We start from the raw sequence: 24,745 nt of genomic DNA on the forward strand, positions 1-24,745 counted from the left end.
CTCTGGTTGCTCATCCCACCAATAAGAGGGCTCTGTGTCCACCCCCGAACACGATCCCCTGGGCGAGTTTGAGTTCGGCGTTCTTTCCTCGGCTGAAGAAAAGCCGTGGAAAGTGCTGCCTGAACATGTGGGGGTAAAGAGCCAGTCATCGAAGTACTCGGCTGGCATGGGTCTATGTGGGAAAAGGGCATGGAACTCGTCCTTTAAAAGAGGTTCATCTAAAGCGTAGTCCGGCACCCACCCACTGGCACTGACTGGTGCACCCTCTCTGACTAGAAAGTATTCTATTCCCTCTTCCCCCCATCTCGAGTCCAGGATCTCTGTGACCTCGTTGAGTGGTTCGACCCTAGGCGATCCCTCCCTCCTAGGTGACTCTGTGCGTGGCTGCGGTACTGTTTCAGACTCCTGAAACCTGTGCGGGGCCTTGTAGGGAGTGAGCACCGACCTATGAAAAACCGGGTGGACTCTGGAACCTTCGGGGAGGGCCAGTCGAAAAGCCACGGGGTTGATCTTAGCCTCCACCTGGTATGGTCCTAGCTGCCTGTGCCCTAGCTTCTTCTTGGCCAACGACTTGGTTGGCATCGCCTGGGCCGCTAACCACACCCAGTCCCCCACCTGGATGTCCTCTCCCACTCTTCTGCCTTTGTCTGCCTGCACCTTATACGCTTGTTTGGCTAGCTCCAAATGTCTCCGCAGCTCCTCGTGCACCTCTTGTAGTTCTGCAGCGAACTGGTCGGCCTCTTGCGGCTCCCCCTCTCTTGGTGCTACGAACCCCGGGAAGGTCCTGGGATGACGTCCATTGTTCGCGAAGAACGGCGTCACCCCCGTCGACGCATGCTTCGTGTTGTTGTAGGCAAACTCCGCCATCGGTAGGTAGTCCACCCAAGCTGTGGGTCGCTGATTTGCATAACATCTCAGGTACTGCTGCATGATCGCGTTGACCCTCTCGGCCTGGCCGTTGGTTTGTGGATGTCTTGCCGACGCTAGGTTGATCTTGACGCGCAGGATACCTAGGAGCTTCTGCCAAAAATTGGAAATAAACTGGCGCCCCCTGTCGGACAGGATGGCCCGCGGCAGCCCATGCGCCCGGAACACGTGGTCGATGAAGAGCTTGGCGGTCTGTTCCGCCGTCGCCACCTTCGCGCAGGGAATGAAGTGCGCCATCTTGGTGAACAAGTCCACCACCACCAGTACCGCCGTCTTGCCTCTGGAACTGGGCAGGTCAGTGACGAAGTCCAGCGCCACCCTCTCCCACGGTTGCTGTGGTGTTTCCAGTGGTTCCAGCAAGCCCGCCGGCTTCTGGTGTACTGGCTTGGACCTCTGACAAGTGTCACATCTGGCGACGTACTCCGCTACTTCTCCTCGCATCTGGGGCCACCAAAAGTCCCTGGCCACCAGTTCTATTGTCTTCTCCCTGCCGAAATGGCCCGCACTGGGAGCGTCGTGCAACTGCTGCAGAACCTTTGCTCGGAGCTCGTCGCTCGGCACGTAGAGGGCACCCTTGTGAGTTAACAGTCCGTCGCGTAACTGGAACTCATCGTCTCTCCGCGAACCCCTACGCAGCTCCTCTATTTTGGATTGTGCAAACTGATCTACCTGCAACGCGCGTCGCACTGCGTCCAGGTCGACAGCGATGGCAGCGCACGCCCACGCCTGCGGTGCAAAAATGTGCCTGGCTGCTATTGGCGCCGCTTCCTCAAGATATTGCGGTTTCCTGGAGAGCGCATCGGCTATAACGTTGGAGTCCCCTGGGACGTACTCTATCCTGAAGTCGAAATCCGCGAAGAACTCTGCCCAGCGCATGTGTCTTTGGCTCTGGAGTTTCGCCGTGCGCCAATACTCTAAATTCTTGTGATCCGTGCGGACCTGCACTGTGTGCTTGGCTCCAATGAGGAAATGTCGCCACGCTTTGAACGCTGCGTGAATGGCTAACAGCTCCCTGTCCCATATGGTGTAGTTTTGCTCCGCTTTGCTGAGCTTTCTGGAGTAAAAGGCACCGGGTCTCCAGTTTCCATGTGGATCTTCTTGCAGGAGTACGGCTCCAACCGCTCTGTCTGACGCGTCGGTCTCTACTCGTATGGGCTTGCCTGGATTCACGTGCAGCAGCTGCTCCTCGGAGGCGAAAAGGCTTTTAAGCTTCTGAAAAGAGCGCTCCGCCTGTTCCGTCCACACGAACCTCTTTTTCTTGGAACTGAGAGTGTCCGTGATCGCTGCCGTCTCCTTTGCAAAACCTCTGATGAATTTGCGGTAGAAGTTGGCGAAGCCGATGAATCTTTGGACTTCCTTCCGATTGCGAGGGCTCTTCCAGTCCAACACCGCGCGGACCTTGGCGCTGTCCATGGCCAGCCCCTTGTCGGACAGCTTGTAGCCTAGGAAATCCACGTCCGTCACATCAAACTGGCACTTCTCTAACTTGGCGTAGAGCTTGTTCTCCTGTAGTCTCTGCAGGACTTCCTTTACGTCCTTCTCATGGGCCTCCTCCGTTTCCGAAAAGATCAGGATGTCGTCGAGGAAACACACGCATTTCTTGTAGAGAAGTCCCGCTAGCACGTGATGCATAAATGCTTGAAAGACGTGAGATCCATTTTGGAGACCAAATGGCATCACTCTGTATTCGTACGTGCCCAGAGGCGTGAACATGGCCGTCTTCCACTCATCGCCCTCCCGGATGCGTATGAGGTTATACGCTCCACGCAGATCCAATTTGGTGAAGATCTTCCCCTTCCTTACGGTTGCCAGGAGATCATCTATCTTGGGCATGGGGAAGGCCTTGGGTTTGGTCTTACTGTTTATGAATCGATAGTCCACAATGAGTCTTTTTTGGGGCGTGTCCTTTTTCTTTACAAAGAAAACAGGACTGCCCCCCACCGCTTTCGATTCTCGGATGAATCCGCGCTTCAAATTGTGCTCTATGAACTCCCTGAGTTCTTGCATCTCGTCCTCAGACATGGAATACAGCTTTGCAGTCGGCAACTGCGCCCCTGGCACCAGGTCGATGGCACAATCATAAGGCCTGTGGGGCGGCAACTGGTCAGCTTCCTTCTCGCAGAAAACCTCCAGGAACCCCTCGTACTTGCGGGGTACTGCCTGCACCATGCCAAGTTGCAACTGCTGCTCCGCTCCCTCCTCCTGGCTGGACTGGATGCAATGTTGAGCACAGTACGATGAGCAAAAGGTGATCTGCCGTTGGTACCACGCTACAGCAGGACTGTGTCTCTCCAGCCAACTCATGCCTAATACTATAGGCGTGTCTGAAAGGCGGGTGACATTGAAGCTGATGACTTCTCGATGATTTCCAATCCTCATCACCATGGGAGGCGTCTGTTGCACAACTTGTCCTCCTAGCAATTTCCTGCCATCCACCGTGACTACGTTCAGAGGTGTTGTCGCTGGCAGAAGCGCTATGCGATGCTGCTTGACAAAGTGCGTCCCCACAAAATCTGCGTTGCTCCCAGAATCAATCGTGATGGGGACTTCCAGGGTGGTTCCATTCGGCAACTGAAGTGTTGCAGTGAGCTGCACCGCTGGCTTGGGTGGTAAAGGGTCTGTGCGTTGCAAAAGCGCTGGGGACTGCTCTACAGATTCGCCTGGCTGAGCCCCAGCAGCTCTGCTTCCAGCCAGGCACTGTCGTTTCCCTGAGGTTGCTCTGCTTGCATCATTTCTGCTGCAACAGTTGCTAAAGCCGCAGTGTGTTTCTGCAGCCTCTGGGGACACTCTTTCGCCTTGTGCTGTGCACTGTCGCAAATGTAACACTTCCTGGTCCCTCTAGGAGGCTGTGCCTTTACTGCACCGGAAGCTGGGGCTCTGGCTGTTGCTTGAGCCTTAGCACCACCAAGTTCCATGGGCTCCTCCCCCTGCCTTCCCAGTGGCGAAGGATGTGACTGACTGAACTCCCTGGGGCTGAAAGAAGACGTCCTCGCTGGTGGACGCACCTGACGTTCTTCCTCAGTGTGCCAAGGACGTCCCTCGTGCCTTATCCCAATCGCCAAAGCCTTCTGCACAAGCTCCTCCAGGGTCTGGGGTCTGTCTCCCCTGGCAAGTTCATCCTTAATGGGACCGCTGAGCCCCTCCCAGAACAAATCCCTCACAGGTGCACAATCCTTCTCCCAGCTTAGCGCAGTCAGTAAAGCAAAAAATCTGGAATGGTACTGACGCACAGTGGCTTTGCCTTGCCGCAATCCAAAAATTTCCCTGCGTGCAAGATCCACATCTACAGTTGACTGGAAGCAGGCATCCATTGCTTTAATGAATTCATCTGCATCGCGGCGGGCAGGGCCATCTTCACGCCACAAATTGCGCAACCAGTCTCTGGCCGGCCCATGCAAGTGAGAAACAATAAACCCCACTTTCTCCTCCTCATCTTTAAAGTCATGACGAAGCAAGTGCAATGCATACAAAACGTCTGCTCTGAAACTGGGGTAGTGCTTCAGGTTCCCATCGAAGTGGGTGACTAGGCTGCCCCCCCTCCGTCCAAGTCCAATCCCTTCCCTGCTTGCACGTTCCCACCTGGTTTGCAGGTCCTGGCAGCGCTTCTCCGTTTCGTCATGCTTCTTCTGAGACGCAAGGACTGCAGCAGTGAGTTCGGAAACTGTAGTTCGCAGAGCTGTCAACTGCTCCTCCGCACTCATGGCTGTCACCGTTCGTGAGCTTTGCAAAAAAAAATTTTTGCGTTCTTTGGAGGGGACTTACTGTCAGAGCCACCCTGGGTCCCAGCTCACAAGAGACCAAAGTCCAGTCCAAGTTATATACAAAAGGTTTTATTGAAGATCATTGTCGTCATTACATCCAAACTCCGTGGCTCCACATCTGTTACCCTTAGATGTTAGAAGTCCCCTCTGAGTCCGTCCCTCCCCTGCACCAGTTTAAGAGGCTTGTGCTGCTCCACCTTTTCCTCTCCTTCCTTTTCCGCAGGGTCTTCCTGCCCCCCTGTGTTCCCTCTTTCCGGGACTCCCCAGAGGCTGAGTCTTCTCCTGCCTGCTGCCCCCTCCTTCGTGCTTTAGCACCAGGCTCCTCCCCAGAGCTCTCCCCACTTCCGCGCGCCTCCACATTTGAACTTGGCGCGCGTACGTTGCTCCTGACCTTCCTTTCAACAGCCACACTGCTCCCGGTACTGCTTTCCGCCCCTTCCGGCAGGACGTCTTGCCCCGATCTCCTTCCCCCCTCTGCTCCTTGTTCTGTTCCTCCCGACACACTGGTAACTCCACCCTCTTCACTCCGTTCCGGTGGAGAAGCAGGTCTCGATCTCCAACTCCCACTGGCGGTTCCCCCTACGTTCCCCTGCTCCTGACTGCTTCCCCCTTGGGTTCCCCTTGGCTTGACCAGGGGGGCTCCCTTTTGGGAATCCTCCGATTCACTGGACGGACTCATGGACCATCTCGGGTCATTGTCGTCCTCTTCCTCGTCAGGCTGGAATCCTTCTCCCTCACTCTCGGTCTCCTCCCTCCTCTGCGCCTCTCTCCCTGAACCCCTGACATGACCCATCTGCTGCCTTTTGTTGTGTGTTTTTATTTAAACACCATGATAATATAGTGAACAATAAAGTGATATTACATGTTTGAATGGCGTTGAAATCAGGTGATGTTTTGTCTGTGAAGTAAGCCATCGTGACCTTAAGATTCAGCTCAGAGGCTATACGTTTCATGTACCACAATAATGTCAGTTCCAAGGTGAACAGACACACCCTTGAACTTTCCGTGGAGCAGGCAAAGTCATTTCCCTCATTTTTCATTTTAAAATACATAAAGTACAAAGGCTTGTTTAGCTGTATTGCTGATAAAATTATCGTATTTCCTTACTGAATAACTGATTGTTATGCTGAAGAATACTAACCAATACAACACTGGCACATAAACCTATATAGTCTCAGATGAAGAGGAGAGAAACCCTTAAATACTTCCAGATTTTCTCCAGAACTTGTACAGCATTTGTTTTGGCTTCCACTGAACATTCTTCTTAAGCAAGCAACAATCACTGCATTTTCCTTTATCAACTAATTAAAACAGTGTTTGATGCTTTTGCTATTTGATACATATTTAATCCTCTGATATTATGGAGCACTGATATGGTAAAGTAAACATATCCATGTAGATTTCTGACAGTGTTTGCTTAAGACCTCCTGAAACCAAGCCCTGAGCTTCAAGGAATTCCAGGCAATTATAACTATTCTACTTTATGAGATATTTTGACTACTCTTGAGGAAAAAGTGCTTCCAAAAGTGCAAAGCATCTGATTTTACTTGAAGAATAATATTTTCTAAAATAATAACAATAGTAAATTACAATGTAGCAGTTTGAAATATAGTTGGGAGACCAATGAAATGAATATGATTTACCTTCCCTAAGAAATGTTTGCAAAATCTGCCTGCAAATGGACAGATCTTTCCTCTGTACATTACCAAATACATGCCAGTATAATACTAAGCTAGGTTCAAAACATTGCTGTTAGTGTACAAAGTCCTCAGTGATCTAGAACCAGGTTACTGAAAGGGCTGCCTTGTCCTTTATACAGTGACCATATCACTGCAATCATCGGGAGAAGCCCTCCTGACGGTCCCACAGCTATTTATTTTACTTAACAAAATATATGTACTGTATTGATTATTATAAAAACTCTTAAGTGGTTTACAAAAGTATAAAACGTTAATATTCATGAGAAGAAACCATAAAAAGAGGTATTTTAAAACATTCAAAAGATGATTGAAATCCTCAGAAGATACACATGTAACTTCTACATGTCTCTATAAGCTTCCCTAAACAATAATGTTTTAACAAGGTGCTGAAAAGAATACAGTGGTGCCCCGCAAGACGAACGCCTCGCAAGATGGAAAACCCGCTAGACGAAAGGGTTTTCCGTTTTGGAGGCGCTTCACAAAACGAATTTCCCTACGGGCTTGCTTCGCAAGACGAAAATGTCTTGCGAGTTTTTCCGACTTTTCCCCCCTCCCCCCCTTTTTCTAAGCCGCTAAGCCGCTTATCAGCTGATCCACTAAGCCGCTAAAAGCCGCTAAGCCGCTAACAGCGCTAATCCGCTAAGCCGTCAATGGGCTTGCTTCGCAAGACGAAAAAACCGCTAGACGAAGAGAATCGCGGAACGGATTCTTTTCGTCTTGCGAGGCACCACTGTACAGCAAAGGCACTTGCCTGGTGTCAATAGGCAGGAGATTCCAAAGTGTAGGTGTGCTGCCACACCACAGGTCAAAGTGGGCATGGTTCATATGTGTTTAGTTTTTATGCGGACCACAGCTTTGGAACAGTGCTCCTATAGATATTATCATGGAGCTCACATCTTTAATCAAAAAGCAAATCCTGATTCAATAACTGAGGGGGTTTTTTCTGTTCAAGAGCAAAAAATTCTAGATAAGGATGCTGTAGAATAAGCACATCAATCAGCTACTGTTTAGCATCTGATATCTGCATAAAAACTGTCTCAGTTACAAAACATGTTGCTCCTGCATTGGTCTCTACAACATAGCAGGCGCTGTAACCTTCCAACAGTTTGACCTCACCGCCAAAGGGACACTCCTCCACTGTCTCCCGAGCCAGGCCGATGCCAACCAGTTACATACAGCTTAGTAAGTAAATTGTGTGGTCCTCAGTAATGAAAACCCCTGCATTAAATGAATTAAATTAATATTATCCAATTTAAGCAATATCAGTGGCTACACCCAAATTCAGCAATTATAGCCAAACAGATGCAAATATATTGAATTTTTTTAAAAAAACTGAGCCTTAATACATAAACTCTTGACACATGGTAGACATATGTATTAAATTATATTTCTCCTACATTCAAGCGTCCCATAACAATTTCAACACTCATTAATCATGTGGAAAATTAATAGGGCACACATTAGCAGTACAAACTTTATTGTCTGTATCACTGACGCTATAAACATATTTTGAGGAATAACAAGATATTGTATGTCATAATAAAGGCATTTTTATTAGAATTAAAATGAAAAGCAGCTGAAAGGGGAGGGAGTCAAGGAAAAGAAACATAAACTTGCTTGTTTGCTTGCTTTTAATAAGACTCAGTTGACCAGTGCTCTAAGCTGCCAGACTTCTTGGCTTCCAAAAAGACTCAAAGTATAGGCATAGAGTTGACCAATATTCTTAATGGTACGGAAAAAAACAGCCTATGGACTACAATTGAATTACTTTTGGATCATAGCTGCTGCTGCAAATACATTTTCCAGTGCCAACAAACTGTATGACAGCCAACAAATTTTAAAATATGAAACACTGTGCTGCCTCCTTAAAGGAAACACATCAAGACTCCAAAAAAGAAAAATGCTATACACCTGCATGAAAAGGAAGTACCATCCCAAAGCAGTTTCCTTTCCTCTTATTCATTTTTTTTAACCTCCAACCCTATATTCTCTCTCACACACAAACCCACACCCACACATCCCAATACCAAATGAACTGACAAACTCACAAACTGATAGCACAAAAATGTTGTGTTCTCAATTTCTGCTTTTGAATTCCAGTTCCCCATTGGCCCTATGCACTTCATTCTTCTCAACATCCCTCGAAACCAAGAACCATTCATTTGATTTGATATCTGTATGCAGCTTTTCCAAAACAAAGATGCACTCAAAGTGATTCACAGGTATGAACTGTTACCAATATAATCATATGACAATATCAGTAGGCAGAAACAGACAATTCAATAAAAATAATTATGCAGTTCAACACAAAATGGGGAATGGGAAGAAATTTGTTTATTTCACATTTAAATGTAAGCCTACCTAATTCATACTTTCCAAAATACCAGTAATACACAAACTAAACACAGGTATCCTTCAAAATTTGCACTCGATTTTTTTAATGTACTTCTCCAACCATATAAAGCATCCAAAAATGTGTGTATTACAGAAAGCTTCACACAGAAAAATGTGGAAAAATGCCTTCTATTAGGGAAATCTGCATCCAAAAAACTGTTTATTAGGTGACATGCGTCTGAAAGTGCATAGAAATTTTCATGTAGACTTCTAAAAAATTTAAATCACAAACAGATGTCGAAAAGGGGTGAAGTAAAGTTAGAAAAATGAGAAATCTAGAAAGCAAAAGGGTCAGATTTATCCATCCCTAATATAAAACTATAATTCAAAAATAATGTGTAAGGAACAACCCAGTGCTGACTGACACAATCCCTCTGTGTAAAGCATTATATTATGCTACGGGGAATAAATCAGTCATTTGATTCTGTACCTGCAATCTGAAATGGCAAATCCAGGAGCAGTTTCATCACAGCTATTTGTCTTAGCCAGCCCTTAAAAGATGTTTAATACAAGTCAGTAGTGATTTGAGGTAACAGCCAGCATTTTACCATCCTGTCAGTTCTGTACTGCAGCATCCACAGATCATATTGATTATGAATGCACAGTTCAGATCCAATTATTTGTTTCACTCAGAAACTACAGTTTACTAATGAGCATAAACATTTAGTGCAAACCATAAACATTATTTTTTTTAAAAAAGAAGCATCTACCACATACACAAATGAGAGCGCACCTGTTGTTCTATCAATAACCAACACAAAGAAACCTTCCATATCAGAAGAATCAGGTAATAGACAAGTCAAGTATAAAGATAAAATTAGATAAAATATTGATGTCACCAACACCACAAATGGGGATATGGTTATTTAAGCTGCAATGCTGTACCGACTGATCTAAGTGGATGTGTGATCAGAATTATTCCCACATAGGTCCTTTCCCCTGCTCCACTACCAACTTTTGTGGGTGGAATTACCCAATTTATCCCAGAATACTGAACAAAGATGGAGCGGGCAGGGTGGAAGAAGCATTAAAATTCTAATTTTAAAATGAAACTGCAAGACTTAGGGAAAGTATTCAAATGGGTTTTCTTATGAACAGCTCACTTATTCAAGTGCAGGCTGACTTTGTGGAACAGGATAAGAATCCAATGAAAAGAATATGCATTTGGTGCTGTCTTGGCACCAATCAAATGCGGTGAATAATTGACTCCATACCAAATGGCATAGTGTGTAACATTTCTTAATTTTATACAAACCTACCTCTGTGGGTTTGGTTTCTAACTGTAATTCTTTCTATGCACAACTGCCTGTGCAACATGTGCTCTAGCCAACCTCTTCTCCATACACATTCTACACCAGACGGGAGTAATAATTTTTACAGTATTGCATCAAGATAGTCTCCTAGCAAGGGATGCGGATGGCACTGTGGTCTAAACCACAGAGCCTAGGGCTTGCCGATCAGAAGGTTAACGATTCGAATCCCTGTGACAGGGTAAGCTCCCATTGCTCGGTCCCTGCTCTTGCCAACCTAGCAATTCGAAAGCACGTCAAAGTGCAAGTAGATAAACAGGAACCGCTCTGGCGGGAAGGTAAACGGCGTTTCCGTGCGCTGCTCTGGTTCGCCAGAAGTGGCTTAGTCATGTTGGCCACATGACCCGGAAGCTGTACGCCGGCTCCCTAGGCCAGTAAAGTGAGATGAGCGCCACAACCCCAGAGTCATCCATGACTGGACCTAATGGTCAGGGGTCCCTTTACCTTTACCTAGTCTCCTAGCAGACCATTTTGTTGTGCCACCCTTCTTCCCAAATGGAATCCAAGAAAAACTGATTGAACAGGCACTGCCTTAGATCACGGATATCAAAGTCAAATAGGATGGCATGTCAAACACTCTCTGGTACAAGTGTAATTTGGCCAGTGGCACACAGCAACCTTGAGCTAAGAAGCAACACGTTTTCCTCCTGTACAGAGGTGATTGTCCCCACATGTGGAGAACATACAGTAACAGAAGTATTTGACCAAGACATTAGGCTTTACATTTTGAAGTTCTGCCTTGGAGTGCTTGTGATTTTAATAGATGAAGAGTGCTGATGATTCCTGAAAGCTCTATCTGGAACTATGCCAGAAGCAGAAATCTATGTGTGTGTTGTTTTTCAGCAGGAAGGGGGGTAGAATAAGGATAAAATCAAGGGAAACAGGCAAAAGAACCACTAGAACTCATGGTCAGATTAAGGAAAGAAGAAGTTTGCTATTCATTTCTTTTAGATTAATCACAGATGAATCGTAGAGTGTTAAAATGTAATGGCTTCCATCACCTGCTGAATTACCAAGCAGGTCACTAAAGGCCATAATTATTTAAGTTTATGTTTCCTTGTTTTCTGGGATTTGCTTCTCCCTCCCAATCCTTTTTCCTTCTGTGCCGTATTTTAGATTGCAGGCCTGAGGGCAGTGACTCTCTTATGTTGGTAAACTGTGCTGGGTCCCTTGCATAGGCTGAATATTAGGGCAAAGATGCTTTAAATAAATAAATCTTGTTTACAGAAGGAAAAAGGAAAAGCTCGTGTTTAATAATGACACAGAATACAGTCCATCAAAATATTATACAATATCATGGATGGATTCTAATACTTGAAGACTGGAAATATCCAAATTAGATCATCCAAACTGGAGTTAAGATTGTTACAGAATATAAGCACAAACTGAAATTGTACTAATGTCTTCAGACACAAGACTATGTATTTACAACACATTATATAAATTAAGAATCTAATAAACACAACACTTTTGTAATGCCGGATAGAAGTAACAAGACTAATCTGGTCTTGCAATAGATTATATACTTTGCCAAGACATACACATGCATTATATTACCAGTCTCGTTTGCAGACAGTAAAATCACCTCTGATCCCAAAGTAATTAATAAAACATTTTTGAGCACCGAATCTAACTTAAGAAATCCACCATGCAAGAAAATACATAAACACTGACAACTGCTGAGCAAAGTAGTATTATGGAGATTACCCAGCACAGATATAAACATTTGAAGTGATTACATTAAATGAATACAAAATGGGGAGGTGGGGTTGGTAACCCATATACGTTCCCACCAGTTGCATCAGAGCAAGTATTAAATATGTCAAGAAAATAAATTCATCTGTTTATCTTGAGAAGTCATCCAAATCTTAGTAAGATATTAATATTAAAATGGTCTCAAGGTAATACAAATAGAATTTGGGATTTCTCTCATTACACACAAAACCAAAATATTCTGGATCACATGAAAAGTTTTGGATCAAATTTAAACACTATTAGAGCAATTAATTGGGGGCAGAAGACCAGAGTCAGGGTGGTAATGGAAAGTTACCAAAACTAAATCCCTGTGCTTCTTACAGCTTTCAGATCACCCTTCTTCAGTATTTAAGTTCCCCTCAATTCTATGAAGTTAGGAGTGCCAAGTTACAGAATTTGCATGCACTCCACTCTGTCTAGAAGTGTCAGATTTTAAAAAATAAAATTCAAGACATTATAGATAAAACTAAGCAAACTTACAGGTATTCTAGTTTACTATAATGTTGGCAACAGGAATCTTAGGATACTGTACTAGGATGCTAAAGTCCACTGCAAAAAACTAAAGCAGTGACTGAATGAGCTCACACAGGAAGTGTTTGTGTAGAATCTTCTGTTCACACTCTGCATACCATAGCTAAACAGTTGAAACTAAGGAGAGGGATTCAAAGATAAATTTTCTTGAAGAGCTCAGTGCTTCAGAGCCTTCAATGGATTGTTACAACTACAGAACTTGATATGGCTATGATATTGGGGTTTGGTGGGATGTTCTCTCAGGGTCCTTTCCAACCCTGTGATTCTTGATTGTAAGAGTGGATCCACCAAACCTGTCAAACCAGAAGGACTGGAACTGACAAAATGATAGGGAAATTGGTCGTAGTCACTAGGTACTTCACAGCCACCTGTAAATCAAGGTTTAGATTACCACTTCTCTCTCCTCCAGTGTCTGTGAGGTAATATATATCTAGGCATCATGACTAGCCTTATCCCTCAGGAACACTTTTTTTTGAATCCCTATTAGAGCCTTCCCAAATTGGTGGACATCTACCTTTTGAGGTAGTGAATTCTAGTTTCCTTATGTGCTGTGTTAAGAAGCATTTACTTTCATCTGTCCTGATTATTTTTCACTCTACAATATTGACAATATTTGTCTGACTGCAACTCTAAACAGATTTAGCTGTACATACTGATGCACCATTAATATTTTTGTTGATATATGTGGGAGCTGTGCTCTCCAGTTTTTGCAACAGTCAGACCATCTCCATATACCCCCAATTGCACACAGAGCTGCACAGTGAAGGGGATTACGAATCTATGTAAACATTTTGGAGCACTCTTGGAGTTTTGGATCAGTATCCATGTGTGAGAGATTACTCTTCTAAACTAATAATATATTTATATATGTTTAGGTGTGAAGAGGTTACTATATTTCAAATATACTAGGATTTGCTTAGAAAAAAACGGAATTTAGTTCAGTAACAACAGCACTTAAAAAGCTGGAAGAGCAAAATCAAATCCACAAAATGAATTCTGACATGGCAATATGGCCCATGTTGTTGCTATTGAACACCTGGCTTTTAGGCCTACCTGCAGTATGCCAATTTTTCTTTTTTTGAAATAGCTTAAATTGCCCTTCTGGAATTAATAAATAAAATGTTCAAAACAAGTTCTCTTCCCTCCCTGCTCACCCATGCTCACCTCTATATTCTCTCTTTAGTTTCCCCTATTGTAGCCTCTTTATTCTTTGCCATTTTTTTTCCTTTGGGTACTTTCACAGAGCCAACATTGGCGTCAAGCCCAGGGCTTACTTTGTGCCAGATGTATTCCGTAAACATGCATCAAGATGGCAATTGGATAGTGAGATGATGGTGAAGTTCATACTGGGACTTTCCAGTAAATCTTATTCTATTTCCCCCATTTCCAACTTCTCTTTCTTAAGCTCTTATTTTCTCTTCTCCCCTCTTTTCTTCTTTTCCTCTTTTGAGTATAATTTCTACGAAATAATAACCTCTGATTGTAATACTCTAAGCTTTATGATGATATTAATATTCTGAGCTATGCACTGAGATTCAAGAGGTTCAAATGATTAATAGTACTAAGGTCTTCTACAAAAATGTTGGAGACCCCCTGGCCCTACAGATGTTTTTGGACTCCAACTCCTATCTGCCACAGCCAGCAGGACCAGTTAGTAGGGATGGTGGGAGTTGTTCAACAACAACTGGAAGGTCATGGGCTCCTCATCCCTCCTCTAAACCAAGAAATATACTCTTCGAGGTTAATTAGCGCAATTCATAGAATAGTAGGTCCAATGCTAGTATTACGCTCTTCCCAGATCTAAGAGTAAACAGAGTAAAAATTTCAGGCATCATATATTCCCATTCAGAATGTCCAGTCCCTACAGCCTTTCTGGAAGGATCAACAGCAGCAGATTCCAAATCATCTCTCAAAGTTGTATGTACATAAAGCTGATGCTTTGTCAACTGCAGTGATACCAGTACACTTCATAGAACAATTCAATCCACTGAAGAGAACCTCATTCAAAAGAGTCAGATTTGGACTGGACCCATTGTACTTCAAAAGGAACTTTGTCTAATTAACGTGCTTAATAAAAAACACCCACACCCCCAGGATAAGCCCTAACCCATTTGCCCAATAACTTAAATCACCAACGGCAAACAGCAGAGGTTTCTTAATTAGGAACTCTCTCCTGAAGGAAAGTCTGCCAGAACCCAAACCTTTAGACTTTATGAAACCTATAGTAAACATTTGTATTCAGACATAAGTTCTAAAACATGATTGGGTTACCAACTTATTCACTTACCAATAATATTTACATTTCTTACCTGTGTCCCTATAGTCTCCTGAAAGCATCGCCCAAGCTGGGTTTTAGCAGAAATAGGATACACATGCGAAACAGGATGCTGGTGAGAGTAGGTTGAAGGCACTTTCTGGGTCTTCTGAAATGGTAGACTTTGATAAGAAACCTGGGAGTGTCCTGATTGGGATGGCTTTGCCTTCTGTCCTGTTGATGTGCTATCAATCCTTGAAACCTGGTGAAAGTGCACTGAAGCTTCGGGGGGATGTTTCACATGGATGTTCACAATGTTAGGAGGAAATTTCACTGGAAAAAGAAACAGAAGGGGAAATATAAAAAATCTCCAAACAAGAATGGTTGTTGTTAAGCTCCGCCAATACAAAAAAATTAGGGGATGAAATGGACTGGCCCAGGGGCAGCAAGAGGGGGTTAAAATGAAGTGGATCCCCACTGTGACAGTGAGGAAGCAGGTGTGTTCCTAGATCAGGCTTCCTCAACTTTGGCCCTCCAGAGAGCCTGTGTGGTGTAGTGGTTAAGAGCGGTAGACTTGTAATCTGGGGGACCAGGTTCGCGTCTCCGCTCCTCCACATGCAGCTGCTGGGTGACCTTGGGCTAGTCACACTTCTCTGAAGTCTCTCAGCCCCACTCACCTCACAGAGTGTTTGTTGTGGGGGAGGAAGGGAAAGGAGAATGTTAGCCGCTTTGAGACTCCTTTGGGTAGTGATAAAGAGGGATATCAAATCCAAATCCAGATGTTTTTGGCCTACAACTCCCATGATCCCTAGATAGCAGGACCAGTGGTTAGGGATGATGGGAATTGTAGTGTCAAAACATCTGAGGTTGAGGAAGCCTGTCCTAGATGCATGCATCTACAGAGACTCTTTTGGGAATGGAGTGTGAAATTTGGAACCTCTGATTCACAACCGGAGGAGGGGTGCAAAGAAAAATGGGTGGGCTCCCATCTGTCACTTGAACCTGTCATTTGAGCCCCAAAGTAGCTGTTGATCTACTTGAACTGAGAACTCTGTGAAAACAAAGAGAAAAATAGCACTAGCTACACGAAAGAGCAGGGATGGCATATCTGGCACTGTGGTGCATAGATCCCTCCGGTGCCCCCCGCCCCCACATTTCCCTCCAGGCAGGTAGCGGCTGGAGGGCGACGGCTCCGGGCGCGGCACAGGATGGCGGAGGCGGGCAAGGGCGGTGAGCTGATGCCAGGAGGCACCACATCCAGCCTCCGACTCTTCCCTGGCACCCTCCAGTACTTGGTGCCATGGCGCCCCATGCCACTAGCCTCTATGGCTAAGACACCCCTAGCTACTCTAAAAAAAAAAAAAGTTTTTGTGATTAGCAACCTTAATACTCACTGGGAGAGCAGGATTATTTTAATCAACAGCTGCTGACTTGCTTTAAAAATTCAGTGTTAAGTATAGACTCTTCTCTGGGTAATATTGTAGCTTCAACCTTGCATACAAAAATGACATCACAGCTGTCAACTAGCAGCTATAATCTAAGTGCCCTTTTGACCTACCATGACCATCCAGCAATGTTCAACCAATTTTAAATGATCAAAGCAAATAGGGTGCTTTCATATGGTCTCTCTCATATATCCCTGGATACCTATCTGACAACCAAGATAATAAAAAGGCAAACAGAAGGAAAATATATTTTCTAAAAAGAGACAGGGATAACATCTCGGATGTCAGTTCCATTTTGAAAGTGAGATTTTTTTCGCTTCAGAATGAATGAAAATAACTTATCAAGCAGCCTTTCAAGAACTTTTTCTTTTAATTCTCTGAACTTTCTAAGGAAAATAGCATTCTGTCATTCAGATAGGCTCAGAATTTCAGCTATGTTTAAAGCTATGTGGACAGATGTTATGACTGTCTCTGGTAGTCTGGCAGCCAAAATTAAAAAAAGTAAAACCACAGCCAATAGGGAAAATCATTTACCTTTTACTCCTTGCTGCCCAGGCATAGTCAGTGGTAAAGTATGCGTGGAATGGATGACATGCGATCCCACCGCCTTGTTTGCTTGCTGAGGATTATGATAAAATTTTGGAGCGATGCCACTCTGTACTGGGATCTGACAAAGTTTACCAGTGTAATTAGGAGGGCACTGGCACTTATCTCTTGAACTACACTGGCCTCCATTCATGCAAGGAAGGTGGCAAATAACTGAAAGAAGAAAGAAAAACAGAGAGAGATTGGTGTTAATTTCTCTTCAGTCACATTTTTAGTACTGTCACCTATTCAATCATCCTGTTTAATGACTGACAGGCATATCCTCACTTGTGTAACTTTGACCATTTGCCAGAATGAATCTTTTTTACTTGAAACATAATTTTCATTGACTAGCAAAACATAGCATGTTATATATTCATGGAATGTTATATTTGCAATAATTCTACAAGGCGTTATATACTGTACCTTTCAAAGACTCCAGTGCCAAGTACACTTATTTTGAAGTAAGCACCATTGAAAGACTTACCCATTCAAGCACTTGCATCTCAGGATATGATTGTTGGATAGAGACTGCATGGCCGAATGCATAGTAAAATTGCTATTTTGAGTTATAAGAAGCAAGTCTCTGAATTTTACCTGTACCGTAACTATTGAGAAATATGTTGCAAGTGCTTAATAGCACTGCTTAGAACTAGGGTTTTATCTCTTTTAGGAGATGGGAGGGGGCAATATTGTGGCGGTCCTGAATCCCACAGTTCAGGAGCAGGTTGTGCAAATGTAGAGAGCCAACATGTGAGATAGCAGAGAGAACATGGAGAGCAAGTCACACCAGTGTCTTTCTGCTACTATAAAAGGCCAGTATCTGATGAAGAATGTGCATGTTTTCTACTAAGAGGAGAATTCCAACTGAGATACATAATTCACTAGACTTATAAAAAGACTGGTGTAATAAACTATTGGATAGGCTGCATAGCAGAAATATTTTTTTAAAATATGCACATATTGCCATATATGTACTATTAGATCTTTAAGATATGTCAAACACAAATGATTTTAAAGTCAGGACTTCAAATATTTATTTATTAGATTGATATTTTTACCAAATGTAACAGCAAATGTACTAAATATAGACCCAACGGCCATCCTATTTTTCTTCTTATTCTGGACATGAATGAAAATAGTACAAAGTGGTTGAACAATGGATGATCACAAAATTACTCAGTACAGCAATCATCACTTCTTTTGTGTGTTTTTTCCGCAAGTAGACAGGCATCATATCCTAACAAAGAACTGGCTGTCCATTTGCATTACATTTTGCTAGAATTTGCAGCCTTAGTTCAAGCATTCTCATTTTAGGATTTATTTCACTGACAAAAAAGGTGGGCTGAGGCAGCTTCCTTAGGAGGCAGAAGCCGAAGAGTGTCCCAACCACCCATGGCAAATAAGCAGTGCCAGCAGCAGAACCAGTTTTTGGTGAGATCTCATGGAGCACAACCGCCACCCCCAAACAAAACAGAGGAACCAAAATTAGAACTGTTTAAAACATTTAAATACATTTTAGCCAGTTGCCCCAACCCAAGAGTTGTTCCAGCAATGTTCCAGTGGCCTCCCTGGAGCCTTTTAGCTGTTCAGGGTGAGTGTGGGCCCCGACCCCTAGGCCAGGTGGAAATGGGCCTTGCAGCAGGGAGTGGCCTTCCTTCTAGCATTCACGGCTGCAGCAACTGCTGGGCCATGGTTACAAATTTCAGCTGGAGAATAGCATGTGGATAATGCTTAAGAGGAAGCTACATAGCACATCTTATCCTCCCAAAACAATTTCAAGGCATGTGGCTTCTGTATATACCAGGCAGAGGGCCTTCTCAGTAGTGGTGCCCGGCCTGTGGAACACCCTCCCATCTGATGTCAAGGAAATAAACAACTATCTGACTTTTAGAAGACATCTGAAGGCAACCCTGTATCAGGAATTTTTTAAATTCTAATGCTTTACTTTTTTTTTACATGCTGTAAGCCACCCAGAGTGGGCTTGGTCGTCTTCTTCTTCTTCTTCTTCTTCTTCTTCTTCTTCTTCTTCTTCTTCTTCTTCCTCCTCCTCCTCCTCCTCCTCCTCCCTGCTCTCATCTCCCCTAAAGCCCATTTCTACCTGCAGCCATCTATGTAAGTGGCTGCTGGTAATGTAACCACGTGGGCAGAGTGCCATGCGGTAAGCCATCAATGCATCTAAAGAATTAGCAGGGAACACCCACCTATGGCCAAGAGGAAATCTAATTATCAGTGATGCAAGGCTTTTGGCTGCAGAAGCTACTGAAGGCGAAACCTTTTTTAAAAATACCCATGCTGTCCTTGTATGCTCTGAATATTCATTGTGCTTAATGAAGCATTCAGTGAAATTAAAAAGCTTTCACAGCTTTAAACTATTAGGTCCAATTAAAGCCTCTCTCGCCAGTTCTGTTTCTGTGAAACCAACACAACCACCGAAGTTTAAGTATTATACTTTAATTATTGTTCAGCCACTAAGTTAACAGATCAGGTCGGAATTGACAATGGAGCACACAATGAAGATTTAATGCACAAAAAGGGGAAGCAAAGAAGAAAAGCAGTATTGGGGGGCTGAGCAACTTGTGACCAACAGTCTAATTTAAATGTTGAACAAAATGGCGGGAAACCATCTTGGTTCGTTAACAGGAAAATGCGAAAGTACGAGGAGGTCCTTTATTACACCAACTAAAGATCACAAAAAATGAGCAATCCTTCCAGCTAATCACACTAGATGTTAAGCAAAAAATAAAAGTGGGATGAAACAGAGCAGGGTAAAAGTCTTAAGTTTGTAAAAATGGAATGAAGGAAGCATTACACAAACTTCATTAGGTTATGTCAGCCTTCCCTAACATGGTGTGCTCAGATGTTTTCAACTGCAATTCAGATTTAGCTAATGTGACCTATTGTTATAGAGAATGGGACCTGTAGTTCAAAACATCTAGAAGTCACCAGGTTAGCAAATCATGGGTTAGGCCATCTTTGTGGCCAGAAGATTTCAAATATTACAGCAAAATAGCTACTTTCCCTTTTGAAATTTAGAAAGCCAGCACTTGTTTGATTCTGCTTCCATTATTGTATTCCTCCCCCCCCCCCCGCCGCTCCTTCCTAGCAAAGCAGGATATGTAGGGATAGAAAGAGACTCATGAGAGCTTCAGGTATGTTTCATGCACCCAATGCATATAGCAGGCACATCCAACAGGTAGATCGTGGGCCCCCTGCAAAGAAGCTTAACAAGTTTGGTTCCCCTAAAAAAAAAGATCATTTTTGCCCTGCAGCCCCCCAAAAAGGGCTTTCCTTCCTAAAAAAAAGCTCAACAACTTAGACCTGAATCCAAAAAAGGGGGGTAGATCACTGCCAGTCTTTAACTCTGTGAGTAGATCACAGTCTCTTGGGAGTTGGCCACCTCTGGTATATAGGATATGTCCAGCACTACCTTACTCCTGTGAAAATGGATTTTCCCGCTTTCATTTTAGCAGCGCTTTGCAATGCGCTTTGAAGTACCAACTTCAGAACTTCAAATCACCTTACATCTTATGTCATTGTGAAGCCAGGTGACTGACAGGTTGGAACCCTGAGCATTTGTCAAATTTGGCACACAAGAGTCATCCTGATAAGGATCTGGACTGTGGAGTGAAAATGTTCCTCCACCTCTAAACAGAGCAATGTGTGAATGACAGCACCATCTTTTATGGTTTGGCTTTCCATTCAGGCGCTTACTGTTAATGTGCCATAGCACTAGGCTCTCTAAGACTCTTGAATCTGAATAATCTACTGTTAACAACATATCTTGGTTTTAAAATAGCCTAGCAAATATCTGCTTTAATGCATTAAATTGAAACATTAGAAAGTTAAAAGCAAATGTATGACGTTGGATGATCCATGTTATCAGAGAGATTTACAATTGGCAGAACAAAAATAGCAGCCTGCTTTATCATGCTTGTCCTTACTGCAAAGGTGAGCATGCACCTTACAAATCCATGAAACAGATTTTGGGTAATTCACCATGGCAAGCAGTAGTATTTTTATCAGTTATTTGTCAGAATGGTTCTTGTGTTTGGATTTGAGTTATTCAAACTTGGCATGGACTTCCGCATCTAGGAAAACGTTTGCAAAACAAGTCAGAACTGTTAGAATATTTCATTTGAATCCAACCTCACATAGAACTGTAACTTTCAATATAAGACAGTCAACAGTTTTACTTTTGTTTCATTTGCTTTATCCGACACAGATCACCAGGTACATTATATGCAAATATAAACTATTGCACAGTAAAGTTCATTTCTCTTCTCTTTGTGCATGGGTTTGCTATGAACACAGGATAAGTTACCAGTGCCACTAAATTAGGAATTAAATTAGGAACTAAATTGGGAAAGGTGTCTGCTAGGGCTATGAGAAATCCCATCAGGTAGTTAAAAAATACTATCCATGTACGGTAACTATGAATGTGAGAATGCTACAGGAAAGTTATGCTTCAACAAACCATTAGCTATGGAATGAATCACTATTCAATGTGATAAAAAAAAATTCCTAGAACAATAATTAGTTTAGGTTAGTAAGACACTCTGATGCATAATAAACTATGGAGCTGGATACCTTCTAGACATGCCCATGCTAAAACAAAGGATTACATTACTTTAATCATATTCTCCTATGGCATAAAGTCCCTGAAACTCTGTGTGGACCAGGCGGGGTGGTGGTGTCAGAAAGTGTGTGTGGATGTCCTGCTTTCCCGTTCCCAAAGTTGGACAGTATGCTATATTTTTAGATGCTTTTTGAATACCTCCACTTGTTTCATGTTTTGAAATGGCAACACACTGGGCATAGCAGGCGAAATCTGCATCATACCTATTTATGTCCAATGTTGGATAGACCACAAATAGCTGAGTGGTATAGCACATCCTTTGCATGAGAAGGTCTTAGTTACAAACTCTGGCATCTTTGGTTAAAGAGATCAGGTAGGACCCTGGAATTAGGAAGAGTTAGTAAGAATAGAGCATCCAGCAATCTGGATGGACAAAGAGTGTGAACTGGTGTTCTATTCAAAGTACCAACAAAGGGTTCAATTCTTTATTTAAATTTTTGAAGTAACACTTGACTGGGGCAGAAGTGGTTAATATATGTTTGGGGAAATTAAGATTAAGCGATTAGTGTGCATAACCACCAGCCATTGTGGACATTCAACGGGTCACACGAAGAATGTGAACATACTGATTGGGAAATGTGCACAATTTCCTTTTAATTGATGGATGCACATTCTCCATGAAACCTTGTGAATGTGTACAACAGCCAGTTATTATGTAGATTAACCGCTCAACTTTCATTCCCCTTAACACACACATTGTTCAGCTGGATGAATTCCATATACTGTATTGTATAATACTAGATAAGTCCGTTATGATTGGCGAATTATATATATATATATATAAACATTAGATGGGGAGTTTTTTTTGCTTTTGGCAGTATAACTGGTCTTATGGCAATGGAGGGGTAGGATGGACAAAGAAACAATTATATTATGAAAACTAAGCACCAAGTGTCTGGCACTAGTTGCCAAAAAAGTTTTAAAGCCTTGTCCTGCTTTTACACAAATACTTCTACAAGCTGTTTTGTCTGACTTTATGCGTCCTCTTAATCTGCTTTCCCTGGCACAGAACCCCTTTTATGTCATCACACTCCCCCTTCCCCCATGCTATTTGAAATATATGCTTGACTAGCTAAGGTATTGACATATCAGCAGCAACCAAATCATTCTGCAGATATCACAGTTTTATTATTGTCCCTTGAACTCTGTTGGATTCCATATAAACTATGGAACAACAGAAAAGACATAGGTGCTCTGTTACAGGCAAAATGGAAGAAATGCAAATAAAGCGGGAAAATGCATGGTTCGGCCTCCCATTTCCCAGGAATATAATCTGGCACTCATTTTCTTTCTCCTGTACCTAATACTGACATTTTAAAGGCAATTTCCTTAGAGAACATTTTAGTGCAACAATCTGCTGTTGGAACTTTTCTTGTATATGAATGCTGCAGTAAAAGTGTGTTGGCTTCCTTACAAGTCACATCCACTTTTTTGGCTAACGAGTTTTTTGTAACTCCTATATGAGAACCACTGTTTTAACAGAAAAAAAGCATTGGGCTCAATATAGTACACAGTTACAGATATTTGTTTCAACAAGTTTTAAATTCTTAGACCATCCTGGGTAGTCCCTTTAATCATGTATCGCAAAGAAGATTTATTTCCTCTTGCTCTTTTAATTCATACTTGTAACTATCAGTGCCTGGCATGCTCTGGTCCATGGGGTCATGAAGAGTCGGACACGACTAAACAACAACAACAACAACAACTATCTTACTACGGTGGTACCTCAGGTTACATATGTTTCAGGTTACATACGCTTCAGGTTACAGACTCCACTAACCCAGAAATATTACCTCGGGTTAAGAACTTTGCTTCAGGATGAGAACAGAAATCCTGCTCTGGCGGCGCGGCAGCAGCAGGAGGCCCCATTAGCCAAAGTGGTGCTTCAGGTTAAGAACAATTTCAGGTTAAGAATGGACCTCCAGAACGAATTAAGTACTTAAGCCGAGGTACCACTGTATATGATATTTGCTTACAAGAAGCTTGTAAGGTGGGCTATGGTTAGAGATAATGAATTTCTCACTGCTACTCAATGAGGAGCTTTACAACTGAGTGGTACCATATTTTTCGCTTCATTAGACGCACTTTTTTCCTCCTAAAAAGTAAGGGGAAATGTTGAGTGCGTCTTATGGAGCGAATGGCGCTGCACCTTTTCCCGTGAAGGAGAGGTGCTGCGCAGAGAAAGAGAACTGCGCAGCGCCCCTTCAGCGACGCGCCTGTCATGCAAAGCTGGAGGAGGAACAGAAGTGACACACCTGTCTTGGAAGCCAGAAGAGGAACAGAAGTGTCTCCTTCTGTTCCTTCTCCAGCTTCGCTGAAGGGCTGCTGCACTTTCTCCCTCTCTGCGCAGCGTCTCTCCTTCACAGGATGGAAGGAGAGACACTGCGCAGAGAGGGAGAAAGCGCAGTGCCCCTTCAGCGACGTGCCTGTCATGCGAAGCCAGAGGAGGAACAGAAGAGACTCCTCCTGTTCCTCCTCCCGCTTCGCGGCCTCCTGGAAGCCAGAGGAGGAACAGAACGGTCTCCTTCTGTTCCTTCTCCAGCTTCGCTGAAGGGGTGCTGAGCAGTTCTCCCTCTCAGAGAGGGAGAATTGCGCAGCGCCCCTTCAGCGACACGCTGTCCTGGCTTCTGCCTTAGCTGTGCGCAGCCTCTTCGAGCTGGGGTAGCCTTCATTCCATTGCCCTGAAGAGGCTTGGCGCGGTTATCCCAGAAGTCAGAACAGCCACACGGTATTCCAGAAGCCAGATACCTCTTGCTGTTCTGGCTTCTGGGATTCAGAATAATTTTTTCTTGTTTTCCTCCTCCCAAAACTAGGTGCGTCTTATGGTCTGGTGCGTCTTTGGGAGTGAAAAATACGGTAATTTAAAACTGAAGATGGAAACAAGTGTAATATTAAAAAAGGACTTGTAGAGTTCCCAGCTACTACGTGAGCCTGATTTGCTACCAGCTGATCAACGGAAATGACAGATAAATATCCTAGTTAAACAATCTCTCCCCATACCATACATGTTTCAGATACTCATTCATCACACTAATTAAAGAGAAAAACAGAAACCTTTATTTAATGTGCAAAACTGCTTGGGGAGAAGGTTCCACAAAGATATCACAGGTATAAGCCAATCAGTGCTGCTAACCTATGTTTGTCAGAGCATGAACCTGGACAGGAAAGGAACATCTGACTGAATGCAATGAGGGTGATTCCAAATCAGCTCCATTGCTGTTGAGATGCTATGCTTGACTTAAGTCTCAGTTTCCTCTGTGAAAGCCCAGAACTTAAATTATTTCACAACAGTGGCTTTCTCTTTCTGTCCTTGGAATCATTTAAGTTAGACAAATTGATGAGCAATCAATGGCTTTTAGTTAAACAACATCTCCTTGTACATAGGTACCCATGCGTACTGGATGCTGAGGACATAGCTACTTCATGCTCTACTTGGATGGAAGG

The 24,745-nt window shown here is 43.5% G+C and overlaps 1 protein-coding gene across 13 annotated transcripts in view; it reads right to left on the bottom strand.

Moving 5' to 3' along the window:
• LTBP1 (latent transforming growth factor beta binding protein 1) overlaps positions 1 to 24,745 on the bottom strand; it is a 194,301-nt gene that overhangs the window by 105,360 nt on the left and 64,196 nt on the right. For all 13 annotated transcript variants that reach the window (XM_079969437.1, XM_079969432.1, XM_079969440.1 and 10 more), the window contains 2 exons: positions 16,612 to 16,836; positions 14,688 to 14,965 (listed from right to left, as the gene is read on the bottom strand). In XM_079969437.1, coding sequence (XP_079825563.1) covers positions 14,688 to 14,965; positions 16,612 to 16,836 — 503 coding nt within the window. The remainder of the gene's footprint in view (positions 1 to 14,687; positions 14,966 to 16,611; positions 16,837 to 24,745) is intronic.

The sequence above is a fragment of the Podarcis cretensis genome (assembly GCF_951804945.1).
Source record: "Podarcis cretensis genome assembly, chromosome: 3".
In the NCBI taxonomy this organism is placed as follows: domain Eukaryota; kingdom Metazoa; phylum Chordata; class Lepidosauria; order Squamata; family Lacertidae; genus Podarcis; species Podarcis cretensis.